The sequence below is a fragment of the Pyrgilauda ruficollis genome, unplaced genomic scaffold, assembly GCF_017590135.1.
Source record: "Pyrgilauda ruficollis isolate IOZ18807 unplaced genomic scaffold, ASM1759013v1 scaffold19, whole genome shotgun sequence".
Lineage (NCBI taxonomy): Eukaryota > Metazoa > Chordata > Aves > Passeriformes > Passeridae > Pyrgilauda > Pyrgilauda ruficollis.
In genome coordinates this window covers 5,945,534-5,970,185 of record NW_024518095.1, presented here as the reverse complement: position 1 = coordinate 5,970,185, position 24,652 = coordinate 5,945,534, and the positions used below count along the sequence as shown (strand labels likewise).

General features: G+C 40.6%; 1 protein-coding gene across 1 annotated transcript; it reads right to left on the bottom strand.

Moving 5' to 3' along the window:
- Window positions 1–13,174: 13,174 nt before the first annotated feature.
- On the bottom strand, window positions 13,175–18,539 carry YEATS4 (YEATS domain containing 4). Its single transcript, XM_041465696.1, has 7 exons — window positions 18,448–18,539; window positions 18,240–18,359; window positions 17,617–17,683; window positions 17,432–17,526; window positions 15,926–16,018; window positions 15,764–15,851; window positions 13,175–13,773 (listed from the first exon to the last, which is right to left on the bottom strand). Exons 1-7 carry the CDS (start codon window positions 18,496–18,498, stop codon window positions 13,604–13,606), a joined length of 684 nt encoding a protein of 227 aa, XP_041321630.1. The 5' UTR covers window positions 18,499–18,539; the 3' UTR covers window positions 13,175–13,603.
- Window positions 18,540–24,652: the final 6,113 nt, after the last annotated feature.

The following is a 24,652-nucleotide window of genomic DNA, read 5'->3' as shown; positions in this document are numbered from 1 at the left end:
TTGGCAAATGCTGGGCTTGTGTCAGTTGTCCCCCATAAGCCAGTATTACGACTGCTATTGGAAAACTTGTGGGTGGACTGTGCACCTTTGCCTCAGCCATGACAGTGCTAATTCAGGAATGTTCAGTTAAGTCCACACTGAAGTTCATAACCAGGACACTGACAAACACTCAATTTTGCCAACACAGCAAGTGTTTCAGTGCAGAGGCAGAACAGACAGGCACATACAGATGCAAAATTTAAAAGCGTCCCTCAAAATCCTCAAAATAACAGAGTTGGAAGGAGCTGCTTGCTCCACTTGGAGTTCATGTCAGTGAATTTTTTTTGCTAGACACCTTTTATGCAGAATGTGCATATTCAAGGCTGGAGGAAGCCACCCTGTCCTTTTCCTGTAGTTCAGTGATTAGAAAGTCTGAAATTCACCTGTGGGCCATGTGGAGTTCATTTCATCCTCAATCTGTGAACTTATAAATTAGCATTTTCCACATACTCAGGGTGTGCTACAGCCATCATAGAGTTATTACTGCTTCCTTCAGCTCTGAAATCAATCCACTGAAATTGTTTAATTGATCATGTGGGCTGGACTTTTAGGAATAGAATTAGCTTGCTGGGAGGTACATGTGAAAGCAGTCAGAGGTGTTTTGGGAACATAACCGAAGAAAGAATTTATGGAATGTAAGCACCTTCATAGCTGGAAAACAACTGAGTGAGAATTTTTGAGACAGTAGTTTCAGATTTAAGGAACATAAGTATTCATTTTCAGCATCTGAGCCCTCTTGTTGGAATAGTCAGCAAGACTTGTCTCAGGTCACAGAAGCTAACCAGTGACAGAGAGGTGGGGTGAGGCTTTAGCATACAGACAAATACGTCAGACTGTGGAAAAATCAACATGGGTTTTCGTAGATAGAGGAGCTTTGTCATAATTATGAAGTTCTTTGACAAAATCAACAAACTGATAAACCAGGGTGATACATTCATTGTAGTGATTTCAAAAGAGCCTCTGGCACAGTCTCTCAGCAGTGCTGCTAAACAGTAGTGGCTGTCACAGGCTAGGAAGGAAGCCTCTCCTGTGAATTAGTAACTAGCTGAAAGAGAAGGGTTAACAAGGTAGCGATAAATAGTCATTTTTTACAATGTGGGAGAGTAGATTGTACTCCCACAGGGATTCATGCAGGGACCTGCACTAGTTAGCATACTCAGAAATGGTCTTGGAAAAGATTTGAGCGAAAGCAGCAGCACAGTTTGCTGCTGATGCAAAATCCTGTGCAGTAGTCCACTACGAAGCTGACAGCAAGGAGCTTCGAAAGGATCTCCTTCTGCTGAACAGAATGGGTGTTGGACTAGAAGTGGAAATTTGGTCTAAATGTAAAGTAATGCAGGCAAAACAGATAAAGGAAATAAAAGCAAAGCAGTGCATTAGCAACTAGTAAATTGAATGGAATACAGTGGCCTTTGGTTCTGGCTTTCCCTAGCCAATGATTTACAAAATGCTGAATATATATCAAAAAGGAGTGCTGTACCTGACCTGTTCTTTCTACCCTTGACTGTTTAGTTCTGGTCATTAAGTCCAGAAGCGAGATAGGGATGCTTGTGTAGCCTGATGCAGTATGGCCATTTGGCAGCTAATATAGGACAGAGACACTGAGATGGTCAGAGGGCTGGAAAAATGGTATATTGCTTCAAGGAGGCAGCTACAGGAAGAACTTACTGCTTACTGCTGTTGCCCTCATGGAAAAATGTGCCAGATTCTTCTCAGAGATGCACAGTAATAATCTGAGAGGGAATGGACACATCCTGCTAAATTCTGCTTAGATTCAGAGATTTATTTCTTTCTCTTTCTTGCTTTCTTTCTCTCTTTCAGTTTCTCTGTCTCTCTTTCTGTCTCTTTCTTTCTTTCTGTCATGAAGGTGATCAAATGTCATAAGGTGTTGCCAAGAGAGGCATGTGACCTCCTTCCAGGGAGATACCCAGTCTGACTAGACATGTTCCTGAGCAATCTGGGCTGACTGGCCCCACTTTGGGCAGTAGCTTGTCCTAAGTGGCCTCCAGAGGCCCATTGCAACCTATGGCTTCTGGCTTCTGAAGATGGGATCTTATCATGTGCTTTTGCCCTAACTATACATTATTTCAGATGGCATATGCGTGACAAAAGTGGAATGTATTTGCTCCAGGTTAACAGCTACATATTAAAACTCAATTCAAGAACATTGTGGGGCTAAGACCCTTTGGGGCATGAACAAAGCAAGAGTCAGCTGTGGTGCTTTCTGTCTAGTGGCTTGACAAAGTATTAAAATACTCTGTAAAATGTCAACAAGAGGAATTGATTGTCAGGGTGCAGCTATAGCAGGAGTCAATCAGTGGTACTGTTTGTCCGTTCTGAAGGTTTCTACTTCCAGTGTCTTCTTTAAACAAATGACATAATTCATTTGTTAGACACTGAATGATGGGGGAGAGTTAACCTTCATGTCACATGTCACATGTGCTGCCATGTGACATGATGTGTTTCTATAGGTACACATTGGATCAAACCTGTCTCCAGAAAGAAAGTCAGTAAAAAGATGTTCTTCACCCTGATATGTCTAACTAGGGTCAGTGCTTCTTAGTACTTGGGCTAAGATCTTTGAAAGGTGAGATAATGCTGTTTGTGGCTGACTGCTTCTGTTCAACACCTGGAACACATGGCATGAGCAATCAATTCAGACTGCAGCAGCACTCAAAACTGCCCATCACTGTTTTCTCCTGTAACAAGAACTTTTATTTGTAAGCTGAAGATCCTGCCACAGCTCAGCAACTTAACAACCGTGTGTTCATCAGCAATACTTATGGAATAAGCTGAGTCCTGTAGTTTTAAAGAACAAATGTACTTCAACTTAATTACAGTCAGGCCTGAATAAAAATTAAAGGGTTTGCATGTTTGTTAGTCTGTATGTGGGTAGAAAGGCAGTGAGGTTAAGATAATAGTCTCAAAAATGTATTCTCAGAAAACATTTGAAACCACAGCAGGGTGTGATTGTATGCAAATAAGTATTTTTGCAATAGCAGATTAAACACCTTATGGAATTTGTATGGAAAACTGCATGCTTGTACTTGATGTAAAGTATGATTAAGCACCAGTGTGTGGAGTTTTTGCCTTTGGTCAAAAATTAAGGCAGATTTAAATCAATCAATGGGGGTTTTTTCAGTCTTTTCACAGTGTATGTTATAAGTTATGAATGGTGACTACTAGAGAGAAAACACAACTTTCTCCTTGGGTCTGCATTGTTACAGTATGTCCTGCTACGGGTTCCAATCAGTAAATGCAGGGCAGTAGCAGAAAGCCTGGTGATAACATGGCAATGTGTAGGATCTGAGACAGGGAGGGAAGAAAATTGGCAAATGGATGTAAACTTTTACTAGAATAGCTCTTACTGTATGTATTTTGCATCAGCTTACAGGCAGCTTTTTATGAATGGGTGAATGAAGCATTTCAGGTTCCAGAACTACATTTGAATAAACTTTTTTCATGTTCAAAGATGGTTGAAATGACCCTCAGGCAACCCGGTGCCTTTAGGGGCAGCAGGTACCTTCTCAAAAAGCTATCCTTGGCAGTAGTGGAAGGACCTGCATTGTCACAACAGATAATCACTGCTCTACTTGGTCATTTGCATAGCTAAGGGACATTAAAATAGTCTTCAGTGTTAAATTCTAATCTACATTACATACCAGAGCTGTGTATCTGCCTTCCTGAAACTCCTTTCTCTTACACAGAAATTAGTGTGTCCTGTGCAATGAGAGTGATACCATAGCTTTTCCTAGAAAATTGCCCTTTGCTATGCTCAGGAAGAAGTTTAAAGGAACATTTAAAGTTGCAACCTGAATTTTTTTCTCCTAGCAGTGATAGAAATGATTTAGTAAAATCAGATACAGTGGTGATTGTTTTAATCCCGTTTTTCCTATCTGGAGTAGAAAAAATAAAATACATTACTTCAAAATAACTTTTTTTTATAAATAGTGACATAAATTGGACTCATGTCGATATGCAGTTTCTCTGGGCTGGATATAGTACTTCAGGAAAAACTTCTGAAGAAGTCAAATTATCATGCTGAGAAACAGTAAAACACACTCTCTGTCTTCCACAACAATTTTGCCTACTCAGCAGTAAATCTTCAGAGGGAACCCAAGCTCACACTGCCAGGATTACGCTTCTGCCTCTTAATCATAATTTGCTAGTGAAAGCAGTGGTCAAAGGAAGTGCAGGGTCAGCTCTTCTGAGCACTGGTAGAGCAGGCTTCACTCTCCCTCATTCATGTGCCGTTATCCCACAGACTCCAAAATCACATCTGGACATGAGTAGATGAGCAGATAACCAAGCATTGTGATTTATACAGACAGGTGAAAATTGGAGCACTCTGAAAGGTATCACCTACCCTCCCCTGGAAGGGTCTCAGCCCTGCTTAGGGAAAGGCTCAGTTTTTGAGGCTGTTGCTAAGTACTGATCATACCCTGATGTTTTAAGAGAAGAAAAGCATAAATGGCAGGTTGGGATTTTGTTTGTTTTTTTTTTTTCATTTCTGCCCATCATATTAGGAGTGGGCTTCTTCAGGAAAAAAAGAACCTTATTACCATGTGGGCAGAAACCCTCAAGTGAAGGTAATGGGCCATCCAAAGTGATGAACCACTCCAAGCCCTTAATAAAATAACTTGTAAAGTTAGAGTTGAGACAGCCAGTGTAAAAGTCTGTGGAAATAACTTTGGGCATGTTCCCTCAGAAGAGGCATAGAAGAAGAAAAGGTGACTTGTGGCAAAGCAGAATTGTTGGTAATGAAATGTAAAGCTGTTTTTACACTGCCTCATTTTGCAGCCAGCATATTATTCCTCTCTTTTAGCACTGCCTAAGTTCACACATAAGCCAGTGGAAGCAAACTACATAATTGCCTGAAACAAGGGAAATAAAAGCAAAGTTGTTAACGTAATGATATTTTAAGCAATAATTATTGCAAGCAGAAATAATTAGATTTCCCTTCAGTAGCATATAATAGCTTACATTTTAAGGCAATTTAGGGACAAAATCAAAATATATACCAGCATTATTCCCTCATGCAGAAACAAGTACGGGGAAGAGTCTGAAGGATGGAGACCAAGGAAGCCTTGCTCACAAGACTTTTTCTGAAGCAGTTTGGTTCAGGTGGGACTAACTCTATTAATAGAGATTTGCCCAGTTGTGTTTGTCATTCCCCACTGCTTCGGTGCTTGCAGGAGGAGGGAAAGATGACAGAACAGTTTTTCCTTTAATAAAGCATTTTAAAAAAAAGTCTGGTGTTTACATCAAAGAACCCCAAAGAAACAGGTCTTCAAGATGAAGTGAGAAAAGGTGAAGTTTATGAGCCTGCCTCTTGAGGAAGTTCATTGCACTGCTAAGAAAACTTCTGCCCCTCATGACAGAGAGTTGCGTTATGTCAGGAGAGCCAAACTGGTAACTGTGGATCATAGATGCTCCTTTGATGGGCTTTTCCTTCTCTCTCTGTCACACTCTTGGCCTTTCCTGAGATGTTCCATTAGTTGCTGTTTGTGTCAGAGCTCAGGGCAGACCGCATATCCTGGTTTTAAATGAGACCCACTGGTCAGTGCAGACCTCTGTGAAGCAGCCTGAAGTATTTGGGGTTTTTGTTCTGCTTTCAAAATTGGTGGGTACGGGATTATGTTGTCAAAGTATGAAGCAAGATGCTTAGAGTTTTTGTTCTTAAGTTTTTTTTCCCAAGGCTACTTAATTCTGTACCAAGCGTGTACCCACTTCAACCCTTGAACAGCCTCTTTGCTAGAAATGGCAGATTTTCAGAGTATTTTTGCTCTTTTTCAATCTCTCTTTTTTTAAAGCCATAAGAACATTTTTCATGCAAGTGACTTCCTGGAATACTACTTCTTTTAAAATAAGTGATTTGTTAAAGATGGTGAATTCATGGACAGCAGTTGCTTCTCTTAGCCACTACAGTCAGACTGGGTTGTGCTGCCACAGGATGAGAACTCATCTGTACTGAATGCTTCTTCAGATCAAAGTGGATGACGGGTATAATTTTAGAGCTGAAAGACATTACTTACATTTCGAGTAAAGAACTGCAATTTATTATACCACCCATCCTATATTGCCCATTCAGATTGCAGGCCTTCAGGCTGGAGCTCTGCCTGTGCGTTTTACATGTGCAGTGTTCTCAGGATACAATATAAATAATAATATATCATCAGTGAAGGGAAGAGCCCAGTGGAGCAATCCACAACTGAGTGAACCTTTCAGAGATTGTGGAACACGGCCAGCATTACTTCAAAAACATTTCTTTTTTCACAAAGTCAGTCAAATGCCTAAATTAAAATCCCACTCAATTGCTTTGGTCTTATCTGATAAAGTATCTGTGTGTTCATTTAATATGCCTCTCATGCATTTTATCTTTATGCTTCATTTAAATATGAGAAGCAAACACACTTTATATAGTTGTTATTCTCCAATTACTACAAAAGCTTCTTGGAATCTTTGATCATGAGAATGTTATTTCAAATCCAGTTCTGCTTCACAATTACAAAGTGTCTTCACTGAAGTTAGTTTGGATGCAATTCTAACCCCAGTAGAGTAAACCACAGTCAGTCCTCAAAAAACCAGGTATGACTATGGAGCAGTAAAGAGATCAGAATGAACCCAAATAACTGAGTTGATTTATGTGGCGGTGCGGTTTTTTAGACAGAAATTCCAAACAAAGCTGTAATGATAACAAGAATCTGATGTGAAACATCAATGATTTAGCATTACATGGCATTTACAAAACATTATTATTAAAATACAGTAGATCAGCAAATTTTATTTTTTGTATAAGGGATACTAGGAGAGAGGTTCAGTCCCAGAGTTTTGGTTTCTTATTTTTACACAAGGCCAGAGAAGTGATGCAGGTATATAATGGCTGCTAACCAAGTTCAGCAGGCTGGAGTGCACATCTGTTCAATGATCACAGTGTATTCAGAGTTGTCACACGAACTGTCTCTAGATTTAAGTAAGACTGAAGCTAGCACTCTACAGCATCAGTGTCAGATAAAGCTCAGGAAGTAACAACAGCAGCAAAATCAAGTTACACTGCTTTTTGTCCTATAGATCGTTTCTCTAGTATTTATTGAGTGGTGAAGTAGCTGTAGCATAGAACTGAGGAGAATGACAGAACTTATAGAGGGCAAATCTTTTGGTAAATGTGTAAAATACAGTGCAAAAAATATTTTACTGCAAAGTCAACAAGAGGGCATGCAGTAGCAATGGCTAGGTGACAAACTGGCAAGTGGTTTGTTTAAATTTGTGTCTAAATTTGTGCATAGGATATCTTTGGTTTCCAAAAGCCTTAGCTTAATACCTGTGAAGTCTTAACTATCATGAAATATAAAACATTACTAAAGTGTCCTTTCTACTATTAAAATGTGGCTTTTTCTTTAATAAATTTACTGATTTATTACCTTCATTCACCAGAGGTCTGATAGAAATTCACTCACTTCACAGGGATTGAAGGTCAGGTTTATTTAATGAAGGACCAAGCATTTCCATCTCCAAACACAGAGGCAGAGCAATTGCAACGTTTAGTACCATATGGAGTCAGATTAAACTATGAACAAAGTATTTTCAGACAGTCAATCCATGAAGAGTTTTACTGCTTTTCCATTTTAAAATACACATATTGTGTCAGCCTTTCCAAAAAGCAATGATTTTGTTTCTGTCTTTTGTCCCTGAGGGGAAAAAGAATACTAGAAAGAATTCATAGCCTTAGAAAAGTATCTTCTTTGTTCTCAGCAAAATGCACAAAAATTAGGACTAATTTCTTACTTACTAATAAAAACCAAGCAAAACTCACAGCACAGTTTAGTTTAAATTCAGCTCGACTGTGTTTACTATTTGAAATTGTAGACTCCTGACTACTAAATAATGTGGAGTGAGTCTCTCGGGAGGCAGGACTAGCAGAGCCATCAGTGACGAGATGCTCCAAGAGTACAAAATACTCTTACTCCACCCAAGAGGAGCAGCCTTGTGGTTGGTGACTTGCAGGCCTGGCAGCTGAGTGCACACCAAATCAGCCGTGCCCTCTGACATGGGCCACGATTTTCTGTCCTGATCCCAGGCAATGCCCATCTTCATCCAACACCTCACCTCCTGCCTGTTGCTCTTAAGGACTATTCAAAGAAGATTCAGAGCAACCACAAAGCTTTGCAAAGCAGCAGGAGATTGGATCATTTTAAACACTCTGTACTGGGTGCTAGAGTTCAGTCTGTCTAGTTTAGTCCTGTGTCTTTCTTCACCATGCAAATATACTTAACCTGTAGCAAGAAGGAAAAATACCAGTTCCAGTTGTCCAATACCTTTACATACATATTTATTCTACAGTCACTAAAAAGTTGTATAACTTCCAAAGGTAACAGGAAAATTATTCCATCTAATTTAGGATGCAACTAACTAAGGATGCAGCTCTTTCCTGAGATGGTGGGTTTTTTCAGTTTGAAAAAAAGCACTCCATTTGTTTTCTCTAATGCCCTAAGCACTACATGAAGTTATGCTTTTTCTTGCCTGTTCCCTGCCAGTCTTAGAGAAGTCCTGCAGAGCTGACTGTCCACAGCTCACTGAGGGCAGCAGCACAGGAGTACTCTCATGACCTCATGGTGAAAAACTAAAACTGCCTGATGCCGTTTTCCTCAGGAATATTTAGCTTACCAAGTAAATACTTTACCTACTACATAATCTTCCATAAAGAAACCAAGAAATAACATCAAAAGTTAACTGCAAGCTCCTCAAACATAACTTCTCAACACTCTCCTTTTTTCCTGCTCAGAGTTCAGGTGGATTGGGACCTGAATAGAGCTGTAGGTGGAACACAGTTATTACTCTACTCAGGACAGTAATTAAAACAAAAATAACCTGGATTAATTCTTACTTTAAAAACATAGAGTTTTTTTTTTAACATTCTAGATCAGAGGTTAAATAAAATGTTCAATTTGAAAAAAGCTGGTCTGTGGACTGAAAAAAAAGTGAGATTTGCCCGGCATTGCAGAATTAAGATATTAAGAAGAAAATAAGGTATTGGTCCCTCCAGGTGAAAGTACTTGCAAAGCAGAAGCCAGTAGTAGATCAGATAAAATTGGTTTTCTGTCCTAAAGTACAGAATTCCCCACAAGTGTGGGGGAATGAACACCTAATATAACAAATGAACACCTTAAAAATGCAGTCATAATTAGGGGCAGAGTAGGACAAATACAGTATATTGCAATGTTAGTGAAGTTCTTTTTGTGGCCTAATCACTGACATTTAAGAGATTTTTCCTATGAAAATCAAGATGTAAATTTTAATTTTGGATATGTATTAGCTATTTGTGTAGGCAAGAGTTTCACTAGAAACTTACATGACTTCATGTGCTAGCTTAAAACATTTTAAAATGGAAATAGTATGAATGTATCATAAGCGAATGTTACATAAATCCCAACTAAATATATATATAACATTAATTTCTCATTGCTGCTATTCTTTTCTGCCATCCTCTTTTTCCTCCCTCTTAAGTGAAATTGTTCTTCCCTGCAGTATGCAAGCAAAGTATGCAGTCCACTAGAGTGCCTGAGTTATGTTTCGTGCACTCATATTATCACACAATCTTGGCCTGAAAAAGGAAAAAAAAAGATAACAACTAAAAGCAACCCCAGAGATCTGTATTTTGAAAGCTCCTTCCCTTCCCAAATAGAGAAAAATTCTAAACACTCATGCTTTATTTTGTGCTTCCTGGCATGGCACACTTGATTTGTTGACAAGGCTGCTGAACAGTTCTTTAACAGGCAAGAGATCATTTTGTCACCTCTACAGAAACAAATATAGGTGTTCTCATCAGATGACCAAGTCTCAAAGCAAATGAAATTAACCAAAGATATCACAGATCTACCAAAATCCCAGTAATTAAGCTGCTGTAGAGAGTGGAGAATATTTTGGGCATACCTGCCACCTGGTGTTGGAAAACATCATGTCAGAAAACAACCTGAAATGCTCTTAAATCTGTATTCTCATTAGGACACAAACACACATTGATGTATTTTATATGGATGAAATGCATAAGCAGTGAAAGGTTGGTGTTATTACCAGCATCTATCTAGAAAGAAAATGAAGACCGTGCTTTAATGTTGCTTCCAGCTCCATCTCTACTGACTACAAAAATTCTTTAAGTGAATCTACACATCTCCTGTCACATAATGGCACTTCTGGGGAGAAACATCCTGAGCAATAGCCTTATAGTACTTCACAGTCTGACTGTAAACTACAGTGTGCCAAACCCAAAGGAAAGAACGGAGTTATATGAGATGGAGCTGGGTAAGAAAAGGACTAGTGATATATAATACTGGCTACTGAGTAATGAGTCATTGTCTGAAATTACTGTGATGAGTATTAATTTGTCTTATCTAAAACATTTAAAATGCCCAAGTCTTTATAGTGGAAGTGGCAATGAGACTAACAGTTTTGCATACTTGATATTGATGCTCACTGGTAAAACTCAAAACAGTAAGCATGTAAACTGAGATAAACCATGTTTATCTTTACCTAGCAAAAGGTTACCTCGAGTGGTTGCTAAAGCTTCAGTGCAGGCAACTGAACAAATCACTGTGCAGTTCAGTGATATCAAACTGTACCTATAGCACAGTGAGATTTTTTTTCTGCTCCTCTGCAAAGCAAGATTTAAATACAACTGTGTTTCCCAATGATAACTCTGGATGAAGCCACAGTCTAAGGTCAGTCTCAGTAATATAAACAGCATTTAAGTTTGCACCCTGGCAAGCACAAACTGAAACTATTTTTCTGGATTTGCATCTTAGGGCTGCCAAAAATGAAGCCAAGTGCAGCATTTGGGTTTGTCTTTTTCTTCCAGGTGATGGAGGTCAAATGCAATTGTGTCCTGAGGTGCCCCACTCCATTTCCGTTTCTAATGACTTTGAAAATGATACGCACTAGAAGATCAACACTGTAAATGTACTGTGTACACACACACACTCTCGGGTGTTTGCATCAATAACTTTTAACTGCAGAGCACATGGGAACAAGCACAACCTCTCAACTAGCTGAGATCCATGCAGTTCCTGAGGATGGCCTGTGCACAGCCAGGAGCTGGACTCCATCCTTGTGGCTCCCATCCAACTCAGGATACTCTATGACCAAGTCTATGATTAATTGTCGTTAACTTCTCCTAGAATTCAGTTACTGTCTAATACAGGGCTCGGTTGCTTTCTCAGCACCTGAAAAAAGTGTTTTCTAATGAAAACACAGATCCTAATGTGGAACATTGTAAAGCAGAAGGTGCTCTCCCTGTTGTCTATTGACAGTGACTACTTAGCAGACAGCTGTGTTAGCAAATTAGGAATATTTTCCTTATTGAGAGAGGAGTCTAATGACTCTTCTAGGATCTTTGCAGAGTGCAAAGGAGAAGAAAAAAAAATACAAAAAGTTGAAAGAAAAACTGAAGAAAAAAGACCATTAACTCCAAACAGAAATTACATCAGTGGTTTAGCATGCTGATGGCTACTAGCAGTGGAGCCAAGATCATTGCTCCTGTATCCTAGGACACTAGGCTGTTTATTGGATGCAAACAAAAAAATATTTCAGCTCCCACAAAGAAGTTGGATTCAAAAGGTACGTCTCCATTATTTTTTGGTCTGTTCAAGTCTGTTTTGGCAGACCTGTTCATGTTAGTCACAGCTCCTCTTTAATATTCAGTTTGAGGTGGTCATCATTACTATAATTTCAACTGACAAATATGAAAATAACATTGTTGTATACACCAAAAATTGTGCTTTCCAGTCCCATTTTTGTTTCAGCACGCATAACATACTGTGGCTCATGCAAGTCTTAGTGCACAGCTCAGAAAATGGCATTCTTCAGCTGCTGCTTAGAAGAAAATTGGCTACTGAATAAAGAAACCAAAGCACTTAGGTAATCAAAAACTGACAAATTTGGATATTCTGCATTACTAGAAAGAATCTGTGTGGATACCACAGTACAAGCTGTTCCTCAACCTATGTGTATTCATAATACCATAAACCAAGTATGCCAAGTTGGTGTTCTTAATGAAAACCCTACATATATACTGAGTGATTAAACTTTCACTTTACCAAGCCATGTAAAAGCCCATCAATCATCAGTTGTTTCAAACATGATGAAATTAGCGCTTTGTTCTTAAAGGATTGATGAAATCATGTACTGATTTTTCAGGGGAACACTTTCAAGTGACTTAAGAATTATGTGACAAGGCTTGGGTAGTGAGGGGGCTCTAGGGGTGGCTTCTGTGAGAAGCTGCCAGAAAGGTTCCCCTGTGCCCACCAGAGCCAATGCCAGACGGCTCCAGGATAGACCTGCCACTGGCCAAGGCTGAGCCCAACAGTTGCTGATTTAAAAAGGGAAAAAAAACCTGCTTGGGCAGGGAGAACAGGAGCAGAGAGAGCAGTGAGAATATGTGAGGAACAGCCCTGCAGGCACCATGGACAGTGAGGAAGGAGATGCTCCAGGTGCTGGAGCAGGGATCCACTTGCAGCCTGCAGAAGACCTCACACCAGAGCAAAAGGATGCCCAAAAGAGACTGTGATCCCATGGGAAGCCTGCATTCCACACAGGAACTGGCTCCTGTGGCCCCTTGGAAAGGAGTCCACACTGGTGCAGTTTGCTGGCAGGACTTGTGAGCCCATGAGGGACTTCATGCTGTGTGAAGAAATGTAGCCTATGAGAAGCTCTCCCACTGGAGGAATTCATGGAAGAATGTCTCTTGTGGGAGGGACACCAGGCTGGATCAGGGGAAGAGTGAGAGGAGGAAGAAGTGGCAGAGACAATATTTGAAGTGACTGTAGTACAGTACAAATATGAAACAAAATCCTACAACATAGTACTGGAACACTTTGCTTTTTCTGAGCACAGTCTGTAGCATTGATGCATTTGTATGTGCTAAAGCAGCTTTGGCACTAGAAACTAACTCACACAAGTTATTTAAAATCCTGTTTTCAGAAAGTGTTTTCATTGTGCTGATAACAGAGAGCCATGCCAAAAATCACTGTAACCAGACTTAAATAACTTGCATACCTTTGTATTTCAACCTCTGCCTGAAATCAGAGTATGCTACTCACAGCAGCATACTTACAGTTGTTCTTGAAGCCCACAGCTGGACAGAGACAAAAAACATTAAAATAAAAAACTGCATATTTTATTTTTAGCTTTAAAGATGCATGACTAAACAATCAGTAGAAAAAAAAAAAAGTAAAAAAAGTAAACACCAGCATTTTGTAAAATCACATTGAACTAATACAAGACTTAATACAAAGTTTTCATACATGACTCAAATGCAGTTTTCAAAGAAAAAGTAGTCTGGTCTTCAAGACCACTTCCACTTGAAAGAAAACTGTTAAGTACCCACAGATTTTAACTATAAAACAAGGATACATTCTTTCTTTTTTCTCTTCCATTTATGGAGTTGATTGCCACAAACTTCAATCATTTGCCAGTGAAATTCTCATAGTCTCAGTTACAGAACTGAAGAGAACTCATACAATTCCATGACTGAAGTCTTTCCATTTTCAGTACACACTCAAGTCAGCACTTGTCACATATCTTTAGACTGATCATCTTCTTCAAGTTTTCTGATTTCATTCTTTAAACAGTTGATGGTTTCACGACTTGCCTTTAGTCTTTCTTTAAGCTCAGCAATTTCAAAACTAGTCTTCTTTTTGGCAGCTTCAAGCTTCTCCCTGGTTTTCACTTCAAGATCTGCAACTGTGGCAGTGATAAAGAAAAAAAAATATTTTAAGTGCCATGAAATTTGCTTTTTTTTTTTAATTGATCAGTAATTTGGATAGCATTTGTCCTGAAAAAAAATCTGTTACTGTTAGCCTTACACTCAATGGTTGTAATCAAAATGGTATCCACATAAGAATCTGGATTAAAAAAAAAAAAAAAGAAGCTTGTTTGCAGCCTCATTCAGCCCTCAGCCCATCAGTTTTGCAGAGAGGTACACAATTCATAAAATAATTTTCTACATTTTTTTAAAGATTAGGTGAAGAAAATAAAATCTGACATGGTGACAGCAAATACATGGGAAATTACAGAGAACTGTGAATATGTGGTGCCCAGTGACAGCACATGAGGCCACAGGCAGAAACTGAAAGATGGGCAAAACTGAAAGATTCCCTGTGAACATCAGGAAACTTTTCCTGTGAAAGTGACCAAGTGGTGGCACAGGTTGCCTAGAAAGGTTGTGGAATCCCCATCATTGGACATATTTAGAAGCCATCTGGATACAGTCCTGGGGAACCAGCTGTAGGTGGCCCTGCTAGGGCAGGGGGTGGGCATGATGCATCCAGAGGTCCTTTCAAGCCTCCACCATTCTGTGGTTCCTTCTCCATGTACTGTAATCATTTTCTATGTCTCACTGGAGTTTAATCCTATGGATCTGAAAGTTTCGGTTATGCTGCCCTGCTTTAGCGAGTATCTGACATCAAGTACCTATTTTTTACTATTTTTTCATGCACAAGTTTTAAGACAAAGATGGTAAAGCCAACAAGTCTATGAAGGCTGCAGAGATCACTTATATCCCAGATATTACATAACTGTGGGCAGTGGCAAATATTATCTGCTTCATTAGCACATTTTAATGAAGTATTTATACAGAGAAACCACCCTGAAAGTGTCTACCTACTGTCTGGAGAAATATCCAAAAAATTTAAATGAAAAAATTCTAAATTTGGATGTTTTTATCCATCATATTATTAAACATTTTCTAAACAAAAGCTGTAACATGCAACAATAACAAAAATCCACCTCAAGACTGGCTGAACTAAGGCAGGAAATACAAGTAGCTCACACATCCACACAGCCAAGCAGACATAAGGCAAATAGGAACCCTAACTCTGAAGAGCTTCAAACTCATAATCACTCACCACTCTTAGCTCTAGGTGTCTGCTGACCAAAAAATACATGACATTTGTTGTCAGGTGAACATAAGGCTAAGTGAGGTGGATTACAATGGATTAAGGTTTGTAATTAATAGGGCAGGATTTTGGCTCAATAAATACTACATCTTCTACTCTGAGAAAGCAAGTAACAGATGAAATACAGAAGATCAGAACAGAAATAATCACTAAATGCATTACAATTTATGAATCAATGGATCTTTAATTTAGTTTCCTTAGTTCCCTTAATATTTTTGCTTATATTTGGAGACAAACTGGATAAAAAGGACACAAAAACCATTATGCTATAATTAAGAAGTATGTTATGAAATTACCTACAGTTAAAGAAGTAGAAGGGAAAAAAGAGCTTTCAGACACGACTCTATCCACAAAGGGTTGCTGCTTTGACTTAAACATCAGTGACTGTTCAGTACTTCAGGCCTTCTGTTCAGCACTGCCTTTGCTTGCAGTGCTGAACAGAACTGTACCATAGGGTGGCCTTCCTTTATCCTCTGTTTTAATTCATTTCAAAGATGTCAGACTAGGTGTAGTTCATGCCATCACTCTTCATACCAAGTAATTCCTAATTCCTTTTTTTTTTAGCAGCCATAGGGATAAGAAAATCTTAGAAGTTTTCAGGTAAGTATTAATACCCTTGCAAAAGCTGAATTTAAATTTAATGCAAAATTACCACATTTTGCAGCATCCAAATCCATTGTACTGTTACAGCCCCCCACCCCCCAAAAAAACCACATTAAAAGCAAATCCAACTATTGTTATTTCTAAAGTTTAAAATATTTTAATTTTCAACTTACACTCTGTTTCATGTTTATAAGCACCTAGTGTTAGTTGACGAGACGTTGTTAGCAGCTGCTGCATCATTGCAGTAGGATCTTGAAATATCTAAGGAAGGAGAAAAATACTCTATCACTAATACTCTCCAAATAAAGTGAGGATTACATTAAGAACGTTCATACCATTTCATCATAGAATTCAGAAACTACAGTTTTCTTCCCCAGGATGGCATTGGTATCCGACTGAAAAAGCTTCAGCAAGTGATATAAAGTTACCTATGCAAAAGACAGAATTTTATTAGCTTAAAATTTGCAGTGAAATAGAAATCTTGTTCTAGATATCAACAAGTAGTATTTGTTCCTACAAAATAACTGCATATGATTTTAAAATGTTTTAGGAATGCAAATATAAATGTCATATAGCTTCAGTAGAATTACTTTGAATTTAACATTAACTGTTAAAACGTGCCAGCTATCTAAGGGCCTCTTGAGACTTTAAAAATGTCTGGGAAAGTGGTTTAGGACTGGTATATAAAAAATACTAATACCACCTTTTCTGAAACATTTCCCAACGGGTGATTTCATTCAAATTGACTTTCTCAATTAATCAGTTAGAAAGTGCTCTCTGTGACCTTATCTGTTCTTGAGAAAACGAAGCACCAGGGAAGCTGTGAATCGCTTTTCACTGAAATCTCTCTTCCTGGGGTTACTCTTCCATGCCTGCACTGCAAATGGCAGGGTGGGGAGAGGACTGGAAGCCCTCCGTGCAGCCCTGAGGAGCCACTGACCACCTGGCCTGGGAAGAGCACACACAGCCCACACTTGTCCCCTTCCACAAACAGGCCCAGGAGCCGGGGTGAACAGCAGTACCTGACTCCCCTCGGAACTTCCTGGAAAGGAAGAACGGGACAGGCTCCCTAACAGCCTTCCAAGAAGAGCAGCAAAGAAAAAATACCCAGCCAACCTTAGGACAGCTTGGTCAAGCTGTGAACGGACTTAATACACGTCAGGATGCCACCAAGCCCAACAGCACAGGAAACCCATTGTTACCCATTGCCATGTATTCAAGAAAAACATAAAATTCAGTTTCACTCTCAGCAAAAAATGGATTAAAAAAAGGATTGTTCATGTGACAGAAGGAACTCAATCCTTCCAGAACATCCTTTTCCCAGAGTAATCAAGTTTCCTACTAAACCTGAATAAACAAACCCACAAGATATGTCTAAAACATAGGAATGGAAGAAAGAAATTAATTTCAGTACTTTATGCAACTAGAGTTGTTTTAACCTGGTCTTCTTAGGCAAAGACTTATGCTAGCATAGTAGCCCTGCTGCTTTTTGACTGATTTTGATAAGACAGAAAAAATAAAAATTAAAATACTCAAATATCCTAGAATTTGGAAGCTACGTGGAAGAAAAATCCTCAGCGTGTGCTCAGCCCAGGTAAGGTGTAATATGTGGTCACATATTAGTAAATGTCAGAGAAGCCAAGCACAGGAAAAGCAGTCATAAATAGCAGGAGGGTAGCACAGAAAGAGGAAAATGTGACCAACTCTTAAAATAATTTTCTACAATAAGAGACTTTTATTACTTCCATGGCCAATGAGACTTATTTTGACCAGCAATTTCCCAGAGCTGTAGGCCACCATAATTAATTATTTAAGCTTTGTTAAAAATTCAGTGTACTTACAGGTCTTTCATTTGGATCAATGAAAAATATCTTAATGATTATTTCAAATTCACCCCAGCCTGTTTCGGTGATTTCATATGGTGGTTTGGTAACAACTGCAATAGGCAACATAGAAGTGTTAATCCCATGATAAAGCCAGAACAAAAGCCCAGTTCTAGGAACAACTGCCGAAATGCAAAACCCACCTCTTAAAGGATTACCGTAGCTTTCATGCAACTTGAATTGAATTTTTTTCACATATGCAGACATGTCCTAAAACAGAAACATTGTTATTTCTGATTATTCAGCACACCAAGCTACTATTCAGTCATCTATCCTACGTGACTACATTACTTCTGATTTTAAATAGTATTTCTTCAGACTTGAAGCACAGAAGGAAAGCAAAGTGGTAAATCCAAAAATTAGTTCTTGCACACAGGTCTCTCAGTACTTCATCCCTATGAACGTTCTCCAGTCTTCCCCTACACTGGAAAGATCACTCCAGAAAACATAAACGGAAGCATGCCTTTGCCATGGTTTTCCTTTTTGGAAACCCACCAGCCTATGTTTTCTCGGGTTACAGCCAAAGACCCTCCTGCCCTCTCATCTAATCCCGGTTTTTCAAACCCCCACGTCCCGGCGCTGCTCGGCTGGAAAAGACCTCTAACATCACTGAGTCCAACCCTTAACCCAATGCCACCACTAAGCCACGACCCCAAGCGCCACATCCCCAGGAGTTTTGCTCCTTTCCATGGATGGCAGTTCCCTGGTTTCCCAGACCGCCTGTTCCGAAGCCTGACCAGCCTTTCGGGAAGCGGCTCTGCTGTACCTCGTTCCGGTACGGCTTCACATACACCGTCCACTGGTGAGTGTGACCATCCTCCTCTCTCTTCTTCCCAAAATACCGCGCGACGTTCCCGTACACGATCGGCTTCACGATGGTAACGCCCTTAAAGAAAAGGAACACAAGCGGACAGGGCGCGTTCAGAGAGGCGCTGCCGTACCGCGCCGCCCCCGCGGCCCGAGCCCGGCCGTACCTTCACCCTGCCGCCGGAGTCAGGCCCGAACTCTGCCATTCTCTTGAACATATTGCCCGGGGGCGCCGCCCGCCGCCGCCGCTGCCGCCGCCGGCCGGGGCGGAACGGAGCGCCGGGGAGCGGGCCCGGCCTGCGCCGCGCGAAACGCACACGGCCATGCACGGGACCGCAAAGGGCGCCCCGGCTCCACGCCCCGCGCCCAGCACAGGGACACCTTCTACTGCACCAGGGTGCTCAAAGCCTCCTGCAGCCTGGCCTTGGAACACTGCCAGTGATGGGGCATCCACGGCTGCCCTGGCAACCTGTTCCAGTGCCTCAGCACCCTCACAGGGAAGAATTTCTTCCCAATATCAATTTAAAATCTGTCCTCTTTCAGTTTTAAAGCCATTCCCCCTCGGCCTGTCACTAAATGCCTTCGCAAAAAGTCCCTCTCCAGCTCTCTCACAGGCCCCCTTAGGCAGTGGAAATCTGCTCTGAGGCCGCCAGAGCCTCCTCCAAGCTGACCCCAGCTCTTGAGATGAGTCTGAGGGGGCTGTTCCTTTGTGGTGTTTCTTTGGGGAGTTGCTCCGTGCCTCGGCCGCACCCTCTGGTCAGCCCAGCTCTGTCCCTGTGAAGGACAGGAGAACTCGGTGGACTCCTCTAGGGAGCTGCAGCCAGACCCTGCCTACAAACCATTCTCCAGAGCATCCCCCCACCTCCCGTGGCCGTCGAATGCCTGTGACGTGCTGGGACTCCTGGCAGACAAGAAGACAGTGAACATCATGCTTAACCCTTTCCCGGAAGGTAAAGATTTCCTACCCTCTTCCTTGTGTGAACAGCACTGTTCAGCTCTGAAATGTTACAGCTGTTTTTATTAAAGCAAGTTGGCAAGACTGGCAGCTGGGCCAGTCTTTTACAAGTGGTCAAGTTCTGTCTTCCAAGAAAAATTGTCTAAGGTTAATCTAATTAATAATTGGCTTCTGTGGAAGACTCTTTATTCCAATAATAAGATGAACAAGAAGTGAATGGTGCAGTTCCTGATCTAAAGAAACCTTTTCCTCCGATGCGCTCATGACTACTCTACAGATCTCCCTTTGGGACAGCAGGCTCGAACATTTCTGCTTTGGGTTTTGAAGACAGAGATGTAACCAACCTTTGTTAATCTGTCAGAGAACAGGACTTAAGAGCATCAAAAACTTCATCAGAAGCTATCATACAAACCCTGTTAAGACCCCATGTGGAAAAGAGTGCACTGTTCTGTTAAAAGAGTCTATAATAAAATGGGTTGGGTTGGGTTGGGAGGAGCCTTAAAGACCATCTAGTTCTTGCCCTTGCCCCTGCTGTGGGCAGGGACACCTTCCACCAGACCAGGCTGCTCAGAGTCCCATGCACCTTGGTCTTGAACACTTCCAGGGCTGGGGCATCCAGAACTTTTCTGGGCAACCCACTGCACTACATCACCACTCTCATAGTAGAAAATTTCTTAATATCTAGTATTATCTCCTGTTATAGAAAAAAAAAACCTGAAAGGCAAATACACAAGAACAGGGCAAACTGGTGTAAACACCATGTGCCCTAAGGAAGGCCAGAACCTCCTTAAACACATTTGTAAAAATAAAGGTAGAGAAAGTATTAACTAGATGTTGCAAATGCCTGAGGGGGTTAAGTAATATGGGAAGGGAAATAACAAGAAGGCAAGCAGTATCAGCACAAAAATGAGATTAATAAAATCTAGCCAAGAAACAGCTCAGGCAGCAATTTGCTTTTGTAACCCCTGGAGCACGGGAGGAGCAGGACACTCGTCCTGTAAGAAGTGCAGAGGAGCAAACACCCCAGACAGACCCTATGAGGTTTTAAGATAAATCGTGGAAGAAGTTAAATGATGCAGTTGCCTGCCCCAGGACAAGACTGAGCTTCATATCTCAAGCAGCATTTTCCAGTCTTTCTTGCTATTTTGCTTTCTTGTGTGGCCTTGCAATGGAAGGCTAAAACACACCCACAGCATTCCCAAACTGTTTTTTGCCTATAAGTATGGCAAATCACAGAGATAGGGGTTGATGGAAAAAATAATTACATTCCTTTTTTAAACCTGATACAAAGATTTGTTCACCAAAAGAATGGTTAATGCATTTATTATCTAAATATTCACAGGCTTGAATGTTATTACCAAGATGGAAGCACATTTAAGAAAAGAAGTGGCAGAACTGGAGAAACTGGCACTGGATGTGTACTCTGTGCCAACTGAAATAAAGGAAGTCATCTCAAATGCAGAAAGCTTTAAGACAGTCACTGAATTTCAGAGTCAGATTGTGGCTATGGAGGGAAAACCTGTTTTTGGAACATGTGGAATGAGAAGAATCTGCATAACAAGATGACATAGGAAAGACTGGAAGTGGATGGGATTGTTTGAACTAGACCACGTTAGGCAGGTTCCTGGCTGTAGCAAAGGCCTGGCAGCACCCTGAAGAATATAAGTGCTGAAATCTGCTTCTACCAACCTGTTTTTGGGAGCTGCTGCACATGATCTGCCACCATGCTGTAACTGTTGAGCCCAGCCTGTGTCCAAGTTTGCAGCTTAGGCGAAGATTTTTCATATGCCACTGTTGTGAAAGGAAAGAGCCACATACTGGGAGCTGGCTGCTCCTCAGAGAGGCTTAAATTTTATTTCTAAATTCTTTTTGATTAAAAGGCATAAAACTAATTTTAAAATATACTTAACTAAATGGAACAGGCAGGGGATAACTAGGAATTAAGAGGGCACAGAAGGAATCCTATATGACAAAATAAGTTAGTTTTCTGAAGTATCATACTGTTACCACTGTGAAATTAACACCAAGAAAATTTTCCTGGACTCCTGCTGAGATGGAAGCCAGCAAACAGATAGTTTTAGTCTTATGGAGAATTTATACTTACATAGAGAAGCTCAAAATACAGCTTTTTAGAGCATTGGCCTTCTCTGACTCTTTTTATTAAAAGTACTTTATGTACTCAAAAAAAGAACCCACCAAACAATTTAGACATTATATTCAATAGTTATCTTCTGCAGGGTTCTGTTAGCCATTCTACACTATTCACCATTTTTTTCAATACCCTTACACTACAGGTCTTGGAGAAAGTAGGGGCTATGAACCTTCATCTTGCAAATAATCCAGGCTAAATCACTTTCAGGAAAGTGAGAACTGCAGTTTTAATTACATATGGGCTCCAATTAACTTTTTGAGGTGGGAGCCCAAGTTCCTTACAACTTGACCCATGAATAAGGATTCTGTTTGGCATGAATGGTCTCTGTTTCTATCCCCTCCCACCAGTGTGGAGCTAAAACACATCCAAGCAGAGCCATATATATTTTTAAGAGAAGCACAGTCTGCAGATTGTAAAAGGTGGCAAGGGTAGCTACCTGTCAAATAAGTAAATGGCTAACAGGGAAATGGGACACCAGCGAGCCTCAGAAATCAGTTTTAAGTATAAGAGTAACCATTCTGAATTGCAGCAGCTCCACAGAGCTCACTGCTCCTTCAGAGGCAAATGCTGCCTGTTCCACAGGGGAACCCACCCATCTTCAGAAGGGTTTGAGATGCAAGCCACTACAGGCAACATTTTATCTCCCTGTATGGACAATATCTTTTTCCATTGTCTTTAGCATCAAAGGTTAGAAAGGTTTCTAAGCCTTAGTACCAGTGTATCATATAGGGAAATAGACACAGGAATTTGAGAGCAGTGCACTCAAAAGGCATTCAGATAATAAACAGGGATTTGGATTTTTTTGTGAGGTGTCAAGGCACTTTTTACTCCCCTTCTGCCCCTGTGGAAAAGGGGAGTAAAAAGTGACTGCTATCTTCTTAAATTTAGGACAGTTGAGGATTATTACACCTGGTTCTGCTGACAATGCAGACACAATTAATGAGATTATTAATAAAATGAATAGGATTGGGTTTTTTTTTTGTGCCACTAGATGGCAGAAAGAGCTCTTTTACACTCCTTGATCACATCTACACCATTTTGAACATACCCTTACAGGACACCTAGGGGCCTATCTTCACCACTAAGATGCAGGATAAAAGAAAAAATCTACTCAATGACTGCCAGTGCTAAGTAGGTGAAAGCAGTTTTGGAAAAAAATGTTCAGCAATATATAATTTTTTTAACCATCTGTTTATACTGGGTTATTTCTGTAAAGCTGAGAAGCCTTGTTTGAGAAGAAATTAATTTTACTTCCCACTTACACCACGTGCACAGGATTTACAAGACTTCCAGCAGTCTGATGGGAAGCAAACTGCTAAAAATTTTCTGCAAATTGTTCACAAGAGATGCATAACAGGTTCAGACGGAATTAACTGAAAGGAATAGCAATCTTCTATCTGCAGCAAAGAGCTCTGTTTCTACTGGGCTGCATTTGTTTTTCACACTGTCTCTTGAGGAACAGAAAGAATGGAGAAAAAAGCTAGGAAATTTTTGATCAGTTATTTGAACACCATACACTGTTATGTTTCAGCGTTAAGAGCGTGAACTGATCTGCATCTGTTTTCTATATTACACATTATGTTACACTATGTCACTTCTGTGATTCACTTCAGGCTCAAACTTAGTCATTAAAAATCTGTCCAGCAGAAGAGCTTAACTGCACCAGGCTTTCTGCATCCCTCATCCCAAGGACGGCACCGCATCTCTCAAGCTCACAACATCCTTGACAAATGTGCTTCATTCCCCAGCGGTCACTCCACAGCTCTGCTTCTGCACCTTTCACAAACACCTCCTTTCTCCCCCAGGCTAAGAAAGGAAATATATTCCCACCTCACTCTTACTTTGGTCTCTCTGTTGTCTCTTTTGTACATCTCCCAGCAAGTTACTTTTCCTGGACCCAAAGCAGGCTTATCATCTCCCCATTCCCAGCCGTTTACTTACATTTTACAGAAGCCATCACTTGATTTTGTATCTTCCAAGAGATAAAATAGCTAAAAATTCAATGTGACAGGTAAGTTCTCCTCCTTATGCAGTTCCAGTTCATCTTTCCATCTATTGTGTTACAAAATCTCCTGAGCAGCTGCAGCCTTACCTATACTCACAGAACATGAATGTGCATTAAGTCATAAATTCTTCACTATGTCTGGAGCAATCTCTGTTGTTAGTCAAGATACATGCATGAAGTAGTGTCATGCTTTAAGAACTTTAGGATGTGCTAAACCCACTGAAGTGTTGAGTGTGTAGGCTACATTCCTTTAACAAATATGCTATGCTGACCAGGAGGTTACAAAAATGCTAACTGGGCAAACCTCCTTTCTCAATTGACTACTTTATATCTAGGAGCAGGATACTGCAGGCCTTCCAGGGGACTCAGCTAAATCCCAATGCAAAACAGAGGTCCTGGCCCCAAAATTATTAGACCAGTTTTTCCTCACCTTGTGTGTCCTGATTTGTTATAGTCCAGAATTTCAGGGTACAGACACTCAGGCGCCTGCACCCAAACTTCATGTAATAATGTTTGTAAAAAAGGCATCTTTGTGATCATGAACTGCACACATACCTCTGTCTTCCTTTACTCAGTCTGCATTGGACAAACTTACCTTTTCTACCTTCATAGACTTTGCTCTGCTCATTTGGGTGTTTGATTTGCTTTCTGCTGCTCCTCTCTTTTGCAGCTTACCATTTTTCCTGGACAAGGTGCAGTATTATGAAATTGTCTGAATTATGAAACCAGGAGAAAATTAAAAGGCAGAGAATAGCACTAATACTCCAAACCTGAACATCTCTTTCCAGCACCAACAAGGGTTAAAAAAAACACTTCCAACTCCTTGCTCAGTGCCTGCTTCCCTGAAGGTGGTCAAGATGTCTCACTTCCATGGACAAATTTTTAAAATAAAGCCTCTCTATTGACAGTAAATGAAGCAAAATGCCAGCTTCGCAAGAGAAGAAACTTCAGTAGTGCTTTCAGTGAGGCTGGTGCTGAAAAGGCGCAGCAGCAAAAGGAAGACTTGTTCCTGTAAAAACCTCTGGAGAACTCAGCTGTCCCACTGCCTGGCACGCAAAACCCTCAGCAGATGTTCGCAGGAACTGCAGCACTTCCTCACAGAAAAAGTTTCTACAGTCCAATAGTCTCCCTTCAATTGCCATTAGTGTAACAACAGAAGGCTTACAGAACTGTTTTAGGCTCCCCTGCCTAACCTCACAAATGCCTTCCACCTCCCTCTCCTCCCAAATCACTAACAGTCAATAATAAGGGCCACACAGT

What these genes read in the sequence shown, in the direction of transcription:
- YEATS4 (XM_041465696.1), bottom strand. Translation starts at nt 18,498, where the DNA reads ATGTTCAAGAGAATGGCAGAGTTCGGGCCTGACTCCGGCGGCAGGGTG. An exon ending in TGAAGCCGTACCGGAACGAG is followed by an intron (nt 17,684 to 18,239) that starts GTACAGCAGAGC and finishes TTTCTGTTTTAG; the next exon opens with GACATGTCTGCATATGTGAA. An exon ending in CTACGGTAATCCTTTAAGAG is followed by an intron (nt 17,527 to 17,616) that starts GTGGGTTTTGCA and finishes TGCCTATTGCAG; the next exon opens with TTGTTACCAAACCACCATAT.